Below are 15,837 nucleotides of genomic sequence, written 5' to 3'. Positions count from 1 at the left end.
CCCGGGGACCGATGTACAGCATTTGGTGAAACTGATCAGGATGCCCTTTGAAATTAAGATGGACAACTCCTCTGCAGTTGCCGGCTTTTCTAATACGTGAATAACACACAAAGGCGCAATCAAAAGTAAATCCCAGCCTCTTTATTATGGAAAACCATCAACTGGGTGTGGGGAGGACGTAGGAGGGTGAGTGAGACCCTGCCCAGGGGCTTTCTCCTCCAGGGCCCACCACACAAAGGAAGTCTCAAACTTCTATTCCCCCTCCTCCCAATCTCCATAAAATAGGGAGATAATTCAATACTATCTTCAATGAGAAAACTCTGTGGTTAAAGGTTTCTCCTTGGGACCAGTGACAGGCTTATACTTTTTAAATATAGGCCACAGACCAAGCCAAAAGGGCTTAAAGAAGCAAGAGTCTTGAGGGAAAAATCTTAGCACTAACTCTGCATCTTGGCCTGTTATGTTAGGGTTTAATCTAATCTAAGCAGGCTGTGTATATCCACTATGAGGAATAATGAAACCAGCGTGTGATGGAGACGTGTGGGCAGCACACAGCAGTTGACACACTGGCCCAAGCTTGGAAGGAAAGCATTTCCCCCTCCACCATATAAGATCTTTCCCTCCTTCCAGTCAAATAGCAGACCACAGCAGTAGAGGCCTTCCTGGAGGATACCTGTCATTTCCCTGGATGCCTCTTAAAAATCAGAAGCAATATCCTGCCCCTCCTGGGCAGAGCCAAACAGGGAAAGAAAAAAAAAAAGGCCAAGGCGTCAGGCAACGCTTGTGGCTACAGAAAGGGCAGGGCCTCAGAGGTGCCTGGGATTGACAGGAGATGAAGTACTGGAGGCAGGGATCCTATTTGTCCTTCTTGCTCTCCTCATCTGGCACTGCAGTGGGCACTGGGGCCACAGGGTGCTCCTCGGGGATATTATCTCCAGCCTTTGACAGCTTCTTGGCCCGTTGATATAGCTCATTCAAGTTGAATTCTCGGATCACATTCTCCTGCGCAAAAGAGGTGCACACATCAGGGTTCAGGTTGGAAGGGGGTGTTATGTCTGGGAAGTAAGTACAGTTGACCCTTAAACAAAGGTGTGGGGTTAGGGGCGCCAACCCTTCTTACAGTCAAAAATCCACCTATAACTTATAGTCAGCCTTCCGTAGCCACAGTTCCTCTGAATCCGTGGTTCCACACGTGTGGCGGCTTCAACCAACCTCATGGATCGTGTAGTGCTGTAGTTACTTTTTTTTTTTTTAATAAATTTATTTATTTATTTTGGCTGCATTGGGTCTTTGTTGCTGCGCACGGGCTTTCTCTGGTTGTGGTGAACGGAGGCTATTCTTCGTTGCAGTGGCTTCTCTTGTTGCAGAGCATGGGCTCTAGGTGCGCAGGCTTCAGTAGTTGCAGCACGTGGGCTCAGTAGTTGTGGCTCGCGGGCTCTAGAGCGCAGGCTCAGTAGTTGTGGCGCATGGGCTTAGTTGCTCTGCGGCATGTGGGATCTTCCCGGACCAGGGCTCGAACCCGTGTCCCCTGCATTGGCAGGCGGATTCTTAACCACTGAGCCACCAGGGAAGCCCTGTAGTTACTATTGAAAAATGTCCACATAAGCGGACCCACACAGTTCTAACCCATTTGTTCAAGGGTCAATTGTATTTAGACACAGTCTAGGAAAGGAGGAAGCAAAGGACAGGAATCTACTCTAACCCAGCTGTCCTTTTTTGGGTACCTGGAAAAGTCAACTGATATATACGTATTATGTGCCGGTCACTATGCCAAGAATTATGGTTACATTATTTAATGTAACCTGCAAAACAAAACCTGTGAGCCAAGTGCTACCATCTCCAATGTACTGCCAAGGAAAAAGACTATAGGTACAAGAGCCATTGAGACTAAATCTTAACAAATAATTGTTGCCCAGTACTACCATGTCTGGCACATGGTAGAAACAGTATAAATCTGCTAAGTGAATTCATGAATGAGGTCTAATAACTAGTCCACACTCTCAAAGCTTATGGGCAAGTAGCAGAACTAGGAATTAAACCCAGGTTAGGCTCTAAAACTTACCTACTGTTCCACACCCTCCTCCAAAACTTGCCCACTCTTTCATATACCTCAGAGAAAGTCCAAGAGACAGCTCGTCCTTTTTTGTCAATCTGTGGCCGCCGCATGACCTCCTTTCCACCTTGGAATAGGATCAGGGTAGGGAGCTGCTTGGTGAGGGGTGACATGCTCACTTGGTACCTACAGGGCCCAGAAGGTGCTCTGTAAATGCATCTGTGTATATCACTCTGAATGATCCCCCGCCCAAGCCCTTACATACCGTGTACTAACATCAGTGTAGCGTCCAACGTCCACCTTCCCAAAACTTAGCCCTGTACAGTTGTACCTGAGAAGTAGATTATTTAACATGGTGAAAGAAGAGAGAATGAATCAATGAAGTAGAAGTACAGATATTTGGGGATGGGAGTGGGAGTGCCTTTGGTTGCAATATGCAAAAATCAAGGCCAAAAACAATGGAAGGGAAGGTATAATTTCTGTCATCCCTCCCTTTGTCCTACTCACTTGAGGGACAGATCAGCGTAGATAGGAGCAAATGACTGGCAGTCATTAGACCAATTGGCAAAGAACTCCACGATCCAAGTGACCCTCTTGTCCTGCTCCAGCTCTTCCTGTCACACACAGAGAACAAACAGTGAACCGGATTACACAGGCTCCTGGAAAGTTTCAGACTTTAGCACCTAATTCCTCATCCTGGCTTCCCTATACCTCTCCTCTAGATCCCACAGTGAACGAGTGCCCTTGACTTCCATTCTGAAGCACCGCTGTTCCTCCTAGTGAGTAGAGAGCACAACTACAAAATCACCCACAAGGGACCCAAGAAACAGAGGGAGAAAGAGTACTCACATCAATGGTTTTATCATTGAAGTACTTGATGTACTCAGGGCCCATATACAATGGGGGTTTGCATGTCATCAGGAACACTAAACACAGAAAAAAGTCGTCACAGGAAACATATAAGGCCTTGGGCAGCGGATTTACTTTCAAAGCAACTCAAAGATTTCAAGCACCAAAGAGTGCATTTTGTGGACATACACAGACACATTCCCTTCCTCTTAAAATCTCTGTAGATTCTTATCATCTAAGGCTCACACATAATTAATTAGGTATAAGATATGGCAGAAGGTTATGGAGAACCTGGTTTGGGGATGGAATTTGGTTCCCACAACCAAGTCTTGCGGTCTCCTTACCTATGCAGAGCGTGAGATAAAGCAGGCCCACGCGAATATCCAGGCGGAAGAAAAGAATCGCATTGGCCACTTTACTAAACATGAAGATGTTGCCGATATGTTGCTCCACAGTGACTGAAACACAGAGATGTCACAGGTCAGGCTGGGCTGCACGCTCCTATGACCTATTATTTGCCCCTGTTCCTGGAGTATTTTGAAATGGGAGAGGGGGAAGAGGATAAAAGTCCAAGATCAGGCTTCCCTGGTGGCGCAGTGGTTGAGTCCACCTGCCGATGCAGCGGACATGGGTTCGTGCCCCGGTCCGGGAAGATCCCACATGCCGCGGAGCGGCTGGGCCCGTGAGCCATGGTCGCTGAGCCTACGCATCCGGAGCCTGTGCTCCGCAATGGGAGAGGCCACAATGGTGAGAGGCCCGTGTACCGCAAAAAAAAAAAAAAAGTCCAAGATAAAATTCAGCCTTGGCACGGAATGATGGACAAGTTCACCAAATAACGCCCCTCTCATAACATGGATGAAAGCACCTCAGAGGTCACTAGTCCTAATCTTGAGAGACAGAGAAGCAGGCTACACTTACTGGATCTGCGGTTCTTCATCATTACAATGGCACTGAGGAACATCAGGATCTCTACTTCTCTCTGGAACAGAAATCAGAGTGACAGGAATGCCATGAACAGAAATGATTTGGGTGAGCAAGGGAGCCAAATATGTAATAAAAACCAACAGAGATCCACACTGGGAATGGTAACCATAGCGAAATAACCGGAGTCAGCTAAGGTGTAGTGGGGAAAACACCAATCAGAAGATCTAGATTCCAGTTCTATCCCTGCCACAAACTGGCTGGTGCCCTTCAGCAAAGCACTTAACCTCTGAGCTTTGGTTTCTTTGATTGAATATTTCAAAGTGGTGCTGTGAGGATTAAATAAGATGAGTATGAAAGAGTTAATATAAAGTACATGGTATAAAACTGTAGCTATTACAATCAACTCAGTGTGACCCTGGTAAAATAACACTTTTCCAGGTAAACTTTCTCAGTAATATTCCATTAATACAACATATGGTTCTTCCATTTGTTTTTATTTAAGTTAAATCACTCCTCTCCACCTAATATTCATAGTGATAATCCATGCACCTTTAATATAATTTGAGAGCTGAAGGAGGCCTTTCAAAGCTCTCAAAGATCGTTTTCAGTACCCTTGGCTTACTGTTCTTTCTCTTTCTAGAATGTAAGCTCCATGTGAATGAGTGAGACAGACGATAAACATGACATAATTTCAAAGAGTAAAGACTGCAATGAAGAATAACAAGGACTTTGTGAGAGAAAGTATACGGGGAGGGTCTGAGGCTTTCCATACCTTTCTGTTTATAATACAGGGATCCAAATCTTTACTTCAGACAGAACCAATTAACTGCGATTTACAGCTAGCAGTCAGGGACTTAGGTTTTTAGCCCCAATCTCCAACAAAAAGCAACTGACTGGATTTAGAAATGAACATGTAAAGTGGAGGGTAGGGAATGTGACAGACCTTACTAAATATTACATCCGAGTAGAAATTAGGAAGAGTTTTCAAGAATGAAGCTGGATTAGAATTGGCAGTTATAATTATGGAAAGATGAATTTAAAAAGGGAAGTATGGCCAATCAGGAGACCAGAGCTAGGACTAAAAGGAACATACTCTAAAGAGAGAGAATGGGTCTGTGGTAAAGACTGGCCATGTATACTCCAAACCTTATTTCCTTTTTCTCCTGGGCATACTGCAGGTAGACTCCCTCCTTCGATCTAGGGAGAACTGTGTGACTAGTACTCCTAAATGGAATGTGAATGGAAGTGATGTGCCTCTTCTGTGTCCAGGTGGTTAAGAAAGGGTATGTAGGGCTTCCCTGGTGGCCCAGTGGTTGAGAGTCCACCTGCCGATGCCGGGGACACGGGTTCGTGCCCCGATCCGGGAAGATCCCACATGCTGCGGAGCGGCTGGGCCCGTGAGCCACGGCCCGCTGAGCCTGCACTTCCGGAGCCTGTGCTCCGCGACGGGAGAGGCCACAACAGTGAGAGGCCCGTGTACCAAAAAAAAATAAATAAAATAAGAAAGGGTATGTATGCCCTTGCAGTCCAGCTTTCTTTCTTCACCTGCTGGCTTGATGATGCTGGGATGATCTTAAAGCCATCAGCTGAAGACAGCGAGACAGGGTTCCAGAATAACTATATAAACCTGAGCCCCCTTGGTTGTTCACTTGTTTATTCATTGTTTTCAAGCTTTTTATTAAGGAAATTTTCAAACAATACACAAAAGCAGAGAGGATACTGAGGGTAGCAAAATATGCCACTTTGACATAAGGATTATTTTGAGTCTAAAGGCAATTCAGAAGAAGTAGAATAAAGCAAAGCTCCCTGCCCTCTACCTGTCGAAAGGTAGGACGTAAATTCTCAAAGGTGTCCCTCCAACCTCTACCAAGGACAAAACTAATCAGGGGAGATAACTTTAGACCCTATCAACCTGGAAACAGCACTAGAGGAATCTACATAACAAACTAGCCTTTACCTACCATTAGTTTACCTTTCCACAGTTTTCTGCTCTTGCAAGCCTAAAACTCTTTCCTTCATCCTGTCATTTCTCCACAAACTTATTGTTCTTTGTTGAAGATGCCATATAAGCTGGAAGCCACCTCTTTGAGTTACTGATTTTTCCCTGGGTATCTCCCCTGTATACAAGTTATACATGTTAATAAACTTCTGTTTGTATTTGTCTTTAATCTGTCTTTTATTAGGGGGTCTCAGGCAAGACCTCAGAAGGGTAAAGGGAAAACTCTTTTCTGACCCCTACGATACCTTAATAAACCCCTATTACTCAGCTTCAATAGTAATATCTTGCCAATATGGTTCTATTTCATCTATGCTACCCATTTCTTTTGCTGGAGGAACTTAAAGCAAATTCCAACTACATCATTTCACCTGTAAATACTTCAGTAAGTATTGCTTACAGATAAGAACTTTTTAAAAAAATTTTTATTCATTTATTTATTTATTTTTGCCTGCATTGGGTCTTCATTGCTGCGCACGCGCTTTCTTTAGTTGCAGCAAGTGGGGGGCCACTCTTTGTTGCGGTGCGTGGGCTTCTCATTGCAGTGGCTTCCCTTGTTGTGGAGCACAGGCTCTAGGCACGCGGGCTTCAGTAGTTGTGGCATGCGGGCTTCAGCAGTTGTGGCGTGTGGGCTCAGTAGTTGTGGTGCACGGGCTTAGCTGCTCCGCGGCATGTGGGATCTTCCCGGACCAGGGCTTGAACCCGTGTCCCCTGCACTGGCTCGTGGATTCTTAACCACTGAGCCACCAGGTAAGTCCCAAGGACTTCTTTTTTAAAACAAAGCAAAATACCATTATCATACCTAACAAAATTAACAATAATTACTTATTGTTATCTAATACCTGGCCCTTATTCAAATTCAAAGAACAAAGTATTAGATTTTGTACAACTTTGTACAGTTGTTTGTTCAAATCAGGAACAAGCAAGCAAGAACCACAAATTGCATTTGGCCAATGTGTTTCTTTGGTCTTCTTTAATCTCTAAAGGATACATGTTCTTCCTTTCTATCTCAGGCTATTTATCTGTTGAAGACCTTGAGTCATTTGCACTGTCAACTGTCTGACTTTCTTGGATTTGGCTGCTGGCAATACTCATGGTATGCGTTCTGACGATGATGATCCTCTATTTCCCATATTTCTTGTAAAATGGTAACGAAATCTAGAGATGTGAATACAATGAAATCCAAATCTTTTGCCAAAAATACATCATAGGAGGTACTAGGTACTCCCTACTGAATCACTTCCGAGGACATAGCAACCTTTCATCTGATGGCTTTACATGATCATTGTCTACATGTATTATTGCATTCGAGAATGCTACATGACTTTTAAATGCTATCACTCCTTCTGCATTAGCTCAAATTTTTCTATATCAATTATTTGGTTACTCTGACAGTATGTAGAGGAAAAGCAAAATACTTGATTCTTTCTTTTTATTTAACAAAATAGAAATAAACTTTTATTCTGTTAAGCCACTGAAATTTTGAAGTTTACCTGTTATTGCTAACATTATTTACCTTATATTCTAATTTCCAAATCACCAAGGTAAATCAGCAAAACACAGATTTTCCAGGAAAACAAACACTGGCCATAAACCCTACATAGTTTAAAAACAAAAAACATAACAGAGTAATATGAAAATATAAAACCTTACAGTATTTTGCACATTATTAAGACAAGAGAATACAGAGAAATTTATTGTATAAAAGGTCCCTCCTTTTATTAAAATCTTTATTACTAACCACTTACATGTTTGAGTCTCATTTTGGTTAAAGTGGTATAGATAAAAATAGAATCTTTTGAAGTAGCATGGCTACATTTGAGCTAATTAGTAACACTGGGAAAGGACAGAGGAAGTATGAAAAAGTAAACAAGGGATGGAGAATAAAAGTAAGGAAGTGGGCTCTGTTAAAGGTCAAGACTCATTTTGGGGCTCAAAAAAGGACAAAAACTCAGGTGATCCTCCTTTCCCAGAACACAGATGCGGCTACACAGCAGAGGTCAGAGAGCTTCAACTTATTTTTCTGAGTGGTCTCTCCACTCCAGCTCAGGGAATACTGCAAGAGGCTTGAGATAGATTTCTCTGCAATGTATTTTCTACAATTCCATTTCAATAGCCCTAACAATTTTATTCATTTTTACATCCCCAGGATGCAGTACAGTGCGTAGCATTAACAGTCCTCACTCAGTAATTGTTAACTGAATTAAGCAATGGCTGACAGAGCGTGCTGATACCATGGCCGAAGAGTGGTTTCAAGCCCTAGTCACTCACTAGTTGTGTGACCTTGGACAAGTCGCCTAACCACGCCTAGATCAATTTCTTCATCAATAAAACAAGTATACTACTTGCCTTGTTTAACTCACTGGTTCCTCAAAAGGCTTTACATAATGAGCAGCTCTGGAAAGCAGTGTATTTGCCTAGTTTGGGTAGGTCTGTTGTCGACTATGAACTGTGAGACAGAAAGGAGCTTGGACTCAAAAGGGAGAAGGCTTAGGCTGTTGTGCAGGCTAACCGGATGTTTTCCCATCCTAAACAAGAGGTTTAGGCTCGATGACGATCCACGCCCTACACTCCTAATAGTCTGTTAAGTCCGCTAGAGGCTCGGAACCTCAGATGTTCTCAAAAAGGTAAACCTCGGGGCTCCCAGATGCAATCATAGGGGCAGGGGCAGGGACAGTCAAGGTCGCGGGGTCCTAAGGCGGGGGTCGCTCACCCAGTCAAAGTCACACGGGTTACCGTCTTCGCGTTGCGTAGGGAGACTGTGGCAGACAGGAGGCAGCTTCCTCACGAGTACAAAGGCAGCAGAGAGCAGGGCTGACAGAAGGTAGTAAGGTCGGGCCAGCCATCGTGAAAGTCGCGGCACTGAATACACTAGAGCAATTAAAGGTGCTAGCACGGCCATCTTTCCGGCCCTTGGGGCGCCGACCGCTCTTCGGCGTCCGTAGGTCTGGTCCCGCCTCTCCCACCATTGAGGCTTCCATTGGGCCCAGTGTCGGATGCACCACCTCTGGACCCGGAATTAGATATCTGATTGGCCTCTACGGCAGGTAAAAACTGAGAATGGGATTTGATACTTTATTGGCTAACCTAGCTGTCGCTTTTTCTATGTGTCATATTATTGAATATGACTGTGGCGAACGGAGGTAGGAGGAGAATTTAATAAAGGTAGGTAATACTTCCGGAAAGTTCTCAGAAGGCGCCGGAAGTAGTTACCGGAATAGGGTAGGCAGGGCCCGAGGCAATCCAATGGTAAGAGGCTCCTGGAGGAAGGGGGCGGTACCCCGGGAAAAGATTGACCAATGAAAGTCATTAACGCCAGACACCGGGACAGCGCCGGGGCAGAGGGGACGATGGAGAATTTCACGGCGCTGTTCGGGGCTCAGGCTGACCCACCGCCGCCCCCAACCGCACTCGGCTTCGGAGCTGGAAAACCTCCACCCCCACCGCCTCCTCCTCCGGGTGGAGGGCCCGGCCCCGCCCCGCCCCCAACCGCGGCCTCGGCCCCTTCCGGCGCTGACAAGTCAGCGGCAGGTTGTGGCCCCTTCTACCTAATGCGGGAACTGCCAGGTGAGTTCGAGGCCTGGCCAAAGCCAGCCAGTCAGATCATAACGAGGAGGGAATGGGCGTGCCTCTCAGCCGGCTGGCAGAGGTGAGGGATAAAGTAGGCAACGCGTGTGGGGATTCCAGAGCTGTATATCGGAGCGGACTCTGAGACTCTGAGGATTCACAAGCAAAGGGATGACATGAATTCTTGGGATGGATTGAGAATGAGAAGAGTGGATATCCGTGACCACCTTTCACGCTCTATCGTGCCCCTGTCCCTGACAGTGGTTTATGGCTCCCTAAAAATTATCCAGAGTTTGAGTTTGCAACTTGAGAGTTCAGATTTAATATCCTTGCGAACTTAAGTTTCAAATCTGCCTCAAACTTCCTGTTGGTTTGGGGCGTGTTGCCTTCCTTCCTAATCTGGGCCTCGGCGTTTCCCTCATCTGTTGGAAGTGATTAGAATTTTTTTTTAATAAATTCATTTATTTATTTATTTTATTTATTTTTGGCTGCGTTGGGTCTTCGTTGCTGCGCGCGGGCTTTCTCTAGTTGCGGCGAGCGAGGGCTACTCTTCGTTGCGGTGCGCGGGCTTCTCATTGCGGTGGTTTCTCTTGTTGCAGAGCACGGGCTCTAGGTGCGTGGGCTTCAGTAGTTGTGGCTCGCGGGCTTTAGAGCTCAGGCTCAGTAGTTGTGGCGCACGGGCTTAGTTGCTCCGCAGGATGTGGGATCTTCCCGGACCAGGGCTCGAACCCATGTCCCCTGCATTGGCAGGCGGATTCTTAACCACTGGACCACCAGGGAGATCCTCAAGAGTCATTCTGGATGTGTTACGTCTCCAGGATGCCTTTTAGTTCATCCCAAGTCCTACTGCTACATCAAGAGCTGAGGGAAATAATAATGAATATTGTTACACACTTTGAGGTTCACAGTGCAGTTATTTATGTTATAGTATTTAATACTTAAATAGTCCCTTGAGATCGGCATTGTTATCTGCATTTTATAGTTGAAAAAACTGAAGCAAGGACTTCCCTGCTGGTCCAGTGGTTAAGAATCCGCCTTCCAATGCAGGGGATGCAGGTTCAATCCCTGGTCGGGGAACTAAGATCCCACATGCTGCAGGGCAACTAAGCCCACGCGCCGCAATTACTGAGGACCCGCGCACCTCAACGAAGATCCCGCCTGCCGCAACTAAGAGCCGACGCAGCCAAATAAATAAATAAATATTTTTTAAATCTTAAAAAAAAAAATAGCGAGGTTGACTTGACTTTAGTTAATTACTGGTTGATGTCTACCAGCAGTTTCTTTAACCTTAACCTGTTCTGATTGTACCTATTTACATCAATCACTTGATAGATATTGACTATCCGTTCTGGGCAAACACTGGGTGTGTAAAAAGGGAGCATGTGATGAGAAGGGAAGAGAGATCAGTAAGCCTGGTCCTTGCTTTTAAGCAGCTAAATTTACTTAAGAATGAAAAGTACGTTGTTTAAAGATAAAGTAATGACTGTTATTTCTTGTCAAGATCAATGTCATTATTTTCTGGTCATGCCTCACATACAACTACTAAGAACTGCGTAATGGTTTTCAAAATGTGTTTCTTGTTGTTCAACATGACAGCAAGAATAAGTTGTCACTTTAGCTGGACTTTGAAGAATTCATACTGGTGAGGAAAATTAGGAAGAATTTTCCTATAATTAGGTCAATTTTTCTAAAAGAAATTTTCTAAAAGGAAACAATACGAGGGGTATTTTTTTCAGGAGATGATGGATACCCGTTTGGATGGATCAGAAATTTTACATAGGGGAGTACCAGTTGGTCAGGCCCCAAAGCTAAGTTACAGTAAGATGTGTTTAACCGTGAGTGACAGTCAAAAGAATTTGAGCTTTTTCCTGAGGGAATAGGAAACCATTGAGATATTTGAACTGAGTACTGCTTCTAAAGATATCTGGAGAATGTGGGTGCCATGTACTAGAATAAAGGAACCATGAGTGAGGTGGGGAAGATTTGGAGTTAAAAAAAAATTAAATCTGCAGTGAATTAACTAAGACAATGTTGGAAATGGAAGGTTAGTTGTCAGGAGAGGAAACTGAAGAAGAGAGATTTATAAGTCATCTTCATAGAACTGATGGGCAAAACAGAAAGTTGGATGGACTCTTAAAGAATTTACAAAAAAGCACAGAGTGCCTTCTCACCTGAGCCTTGAGAATAATCACCTGGAAGGAGAGCTGACAGAGAGGAAAAAAATCAGGATACTCTTAATGGCAGGAAGCAGTGCTGAGTTATGAGAAGTACGGGGGCACTGAGTCTCCTTCCATTACCGTGGACCACTCTTCTGAGATATTTGGCTTGGGAAGACAAAGGAAAAGAATAACGTAAGGCCTGAAGGTGGGGAGGAAAAATACATTGTTCATTTAATGTGTGCTGGGCACCAGTGGTACGTGAATGAACAAGGCATTTTCTCTGCCCTCAGTGGGCTCATAGCTCAGAACCTGAGTTTTATCAAGTGAATGATTATAAACAAGTCACTTTTGTCATTTGTACCCTGAGTGTTCATCATAACTATACATGAAATTGTAGGCTAGATATTTCTACCCTTGCCACTGGACCCTAGTTAAATTACTCATAAGTTTGTATTCTTTCAAAAAAGCCAGCTGTGAAATATTTATACTAATAAAGCCTTCCATTTATATAATACTTTATACTTTTCAATATTTCATTTGAACCTTAAGAAAAATTGTGTAATTAAGGTAGCTTTTACTCCATTCCATAGAAAAGCGGAAACTGAGACATAGAGGACGGCTAGGATTAGAAATCTAGTTGCCCAGCTTCTAATCAAACCTTTCTTTCTTCTAGGCAAAGCTATCATATTTGGTATTATTAGGAGACTAAAGATGGTGGTAACAAAAGTTATGTAGCAGTAGCTAGAAAAATCTCCTGTTTTTCTCTGTAAAGGTGATTAGTGTTTCTTGCTAGTTTAAAAAAAAAAAAAGGAAGCAAGACACTCAAGCCACTGGGTCATATTTGACCCTAAGTTTGGTTGTAGCTGAGCTGTGAGGTTGTATTATTCTGGTCATGGCCAAAAGTATAATTTCTCATTAGTACATTTATGAAACACAGAACAGTGCACAGTGCTTAACACAGAGTATAAGCATCATGTAAGTTATTACTCTGGTTAGTCCGAGTGTATCCTTCATTGGGTTAAAGCAGTTTCCACTGCTGCCCTATTTGGATTTTTGCCTATTTTTTCTCCTTCTCATTCCAACCTACCATTCTATAGTATTATATTTTTAGTGTTTATTGTATGTTATTTACTTTTGCTATTTCTTACTTTTTAAATAAAATTATTTATTTATTTATTTTTGGCTGTGTTGGGTCTTCGTTACTGCGCGTGGGTTTTTCTCTAGTTGTGGTGAGCGGGGCTACTCTTCGTTGCGGTGCGCGGGCTTCTCATTGCAGTGGCTTGTCGCAGAGCATGGGCTCTAGGCGCATGGTCTTCAGTAGTTGTGGTGCATGGGTTTAGTTGCTCCGCAGCATGTGGGATCTTCCTGGACCAGGGATCGAACCCGTGTCTCCTGCTCATTAGCAGGCGGATTCTAACTACTGTGCCACCAGGGAAGCCCTATTTTTGCTATTTCTTACTTTAAAAATAACTTTTTAAATTATTTTTTTTTGGGTAATTCTCACTTAAAAGATTAATTTACTTTCCCTTCTGGGTCAATGACTTAAAAAAAAATTCTCTCCTCTTGGTACTAATTTTTCTTATTATTATTCTCCCTGTATCTTCTAGGCAGCACAGAGCTGACAGGCAGCACTAATCTGATCACACACTACAACCTGGAACATGCCTATAATAAATTCTGTGGGAAGAAAGTGAAGGAGAAGCTAAGTAACTTCCTGCCTGACCTGCCAGGGATGATTGATCTGCCTGGTTCCCATGACAACAGCAGCCTCCGCTCCCTCATTGAGAAGCCCCCTATTCTTGGTGGCTCTTTTAATCCTATCACAGGGACCATGCTGGCTGGCTTCCGCCTCCACACAGGCCCGGTGAGTCCCCTCATGGGGAGGCCTGAGAGGCACGGAGGTGGTTTTTCTGTCTACCTCTGTTCCTTCATAACTTACTGAGCAGAACAGATGATGGGAGCAGGGGATTCCCTCCCTCTACTCACCTGGACCTTCCTTTGGTTCCTTCAGTTGCCAGAGCAGTGTCGTCTGATGCATATTCAGCCTCCCAAGAAGAAGAATAAGCAGAAGCACAAACAGAGCCGTACCCAGGATCCGGTCCCCCCAGGTAAGAAGTGGTTCTCTTCAAAGCCAGAAAACCGGACATTCTGAATCTGTTTTGACCTTCCTCAGTTAAAAACCCAGTCAAATTCCTTATGAGCCCTGGACTCCCAGATTCTCCTTAAAGAAGAAATTGACATAATGTGGGTCTCCTGGGCAAGTAGGACCTTGGGGCAGGAGCTTAAGCACTGCCTCCAAATCCTTGCTGGTCATTTGAAGAAAAGCGGTTGCCCTTGACTAGGGGTTTTCCTCTAGTCTTCAGACTTACGGCAGTGGAGAATTTTGAACTCGACAGGTGATAGGCTCCTCATCTCTCCTACAGAAACACCATCTGATTCAGATCACAAGAAGAAGAAAAAGAAAAAAGAAGAGGATCCTGAACGGAAACGGAAGAAGAAAGAGAAGAAGAAAAAGAAGGTATGGGAGCGGCTGGTGTCTGCAGCCCGGTGAGTTTTCCCGTCTCACTCATCCTAGGTGGAGTCTGGCTCTCTTACTCTTGCTCACTTTTCTTCCCCAGAACCGGCACAGCCCCGACCACCCAGGCGTGGGCAGCTCTCAGGCCAGCAGCAGCAGCAGCCTCCGCTAGCAGGACCAGGGGACTCTGCCAGGAGGACCTTCCTGCTGTACTGAACCCGCTGACAAAGCTGCCTTGCAGGCTCTTGGCCACCGCCTTGGGAGCATCCCCTGCCGCTGGGACAGAAGCCAGCTCCTGCTGTGCTCAGTTAAGATGAACACACTGTAAGAGAGAAGGGCTCTGCTTTTGTAAGCCTCAGCCCAGTTTGCTTTCTCATGGACATCTCTTCCTCTCCCAGGAAGCTTTCTTTTCATCTCTTTTGTGCCATTTGTCTTGATTTAGGACTTTATCTGATTTTTTAGGATTTTTATTTTCTTAAAATTGCATTTATCAAACTGGCTGAAGTGTGGCTGCCTGTTAAGAGGTAAGTGCCTTTCTATGAGAGTCAGGGTTTAAGCCAAGGCATGCTAAGATCTGAGGGGATTTGGGTCTTGTATTACATTCTCATCAGCAGGCAGGGAAACAACCAAAATGAGATTGGGGAACATGGTCCAAAGGTGAGGCAGAGCTTGCTAATACCTTTCCACAGCAGACACATAACACTCTGCCTGTAATGTTGAGAACCAGTAACCTGGATGATCTTCAGGCTCTGTCTCAAGGAGTGGATTCACTTAGGTCTCAGCTGTGTTCTGCGTCAGTTTTGTGTTGAAACAGAGTAGCCAATGGAAAAAGCACCCACAGTCACCAACATATTTCAGCAAGGTTGCTTCTTGGTCAAGCCTATCATTTTTTGAAATAAACCTCTGGCAAGCAAAGGTAAATGCTTCTCTTTATAAGAACTTTTGACCTGCCTCATTCCTTAAGACAATGAAATTACTTGGCCGATGTGAAAACATGTCTAAGACAGGAAAAAAAAAAAAAAGGTAGCCTAAACTAGCAAAATGTAAAATAAATCCCTTCAGTCTTTGCAGCAGGCCAGATAACCAGAAACATCCATGAGAAAACAAGCTAATGCAATCTGACTTTAAGCTCAGTTTGACACAGAACAGTTAAAATCTGCTGCAGTGAGCCAAGACTGTTCACCTAGATCAGCAGGTGGAAAACCACTCATTCAGCTCGTTTTAACTAGGATTTCAGAGCAAGAGTTTAAATACTTAAGTTATGGACAGTGAAAATAAAGGGTTCTGGCCAGTTTTCTGAGATTTAGTATCTGATGGTGCCTTTTTAAAGTGAGGGCACAGCCTTTTGCTTTCGACCAACGGAAGAGACAATATGAGATGTCAGACTGCCACCCATATATCCCTCTAGCCTATCTATCTGCCTTTAACAGGCTTTCATACTGTGATCATCCACTGGCTCACCTCTGACTACATCCAAAATGAGCTTTATTTTCCAGAGACAAAATTCTGTATTAAGGAACAACTGTGGCAAAAGTCAAGAGCTCTCTAAGCTTTGAAATGACAAGTTTTGGTGGTTCCAAAAGACCTTTTTCTGAAACATCTAAATCACTGAAATAAAAACAGGACCTCTTGTTTAAAGTGGTTATTTTCACTACAGTCCTGCTTAAAGTTGGACCAGGACCAGAGACGCTTATGCGGTTTTCCATGTAACTAACTTCCCATCAGAGATCATTCACCCTGCCTTAACCACACAAAATAACACAAGTCAGGGGGA

The 15,837-nt window shown here is 44.2% G+C and overlaps 2 protein-coding genes across 5 annotated transcripts; one reads left to right on the top strand and one right to left on the bottom strand.

The window, feature by feature from the left end:
- Positions 1 to 119: 119 nt before the first annotated feature.
- Positions 120 to 8,905, bottom strand: TMX2 (thioredoxin related transmembrane protein 2). Of its 3 annotated transcripts, none has more exons than XM_019947877.3 (8): positions 8,536 to 8,780; positions 3,821 to 3,881; positions 3,247 to 3,360; positions 2,903 to 2,979; positions 2,561 to 2,667; positions 2,319 to 2,384; positions 2,110 to 2,239; positions 120 to 1,002 (listed from the first exon to the last, which is right to left on the bottom strand). In XM_019947877.3, exons 1-8 carry the CDS (start codon positions 8,722 to 8,724, stop codon positions 856 to 858), a joined length of 891 nt encoding a protein of 296 aa, XP_019803436.1. In that variant the 5' UTR covers positions 8,725 to 8,780; the 3' UTR covers positions 120 to 855. The 3 variants fall into 3 exon arrangements, with proteins under 3 accessions (XP_019803436.1, XP_073665087.1, XP_073665088.1); XM_073808986.1 differs by lacking the exon at positions 8,536 to 8,780 and adding an exon at positions 7,339 to 7,424; XM_073808987.1 differs by lacking the exon at positions 120 to 1,002 and having other exon boundaries at positions 2,115 to 2,239; positions 2,330 to 2,384; positions 8,536 to 8,905.
- Positions 8,906 to 9,099: 194 nt separating this feature from the next.
- On the top strand, positions 9,100 to 14,562 carry MED19 (mediator complex subunit 19). Of its 2 annotated transcripts, none has more exons than XM_019947879.3 (5): positions 9,100 to 9,389; positions 13,156 to 13,412; positions 13,560 to 13,656; positions 13,945 to 14,066; positions 14,167 to 14,562. In XM_019947879.3, the coding sequence occupies exons 1-5, from the start codon at positions 9,122 to 9,124 to the stop codon at positions 14,233 to 14,235; spliced, it is 813 nt and encodes a 270-aa protein (XP_019803438.1). In that variant the 5' UTR covers positions 9,100 to 9,121; the 3' UTR covers positions 14,236 to 14,562. The 2 variants fall into 2 exon arrangements, with proteins under 2 accessions (XP_019803438.1, XP_004315591.2); XM_004315543.4 differs by having other exon boundaries at positions 9,114 to 9,389; positions 13,972 to 14,066.
- Positions 14,563 to 15,837: the final 1,275 nt, after the last annotated feature.

The sequence above is a fragment of the Tursiops truncatus genome, chromosome 8 (genome assembly GCF_011762595.2).
Source record: "Tursiops truncatus isolate mTurTru1 chromosome 8, mTurTru1.mat.Y, whole genome shotgun sequence".
NCBI lineage: Eukaryota > Metazoa > Chordata > Mammalia > Artiodactyla > Delphinidae > Tursiops > Tursiops truncatus.
This window is presented reverse-complemented; position numbering and strand designations above follow the sequence as displayed.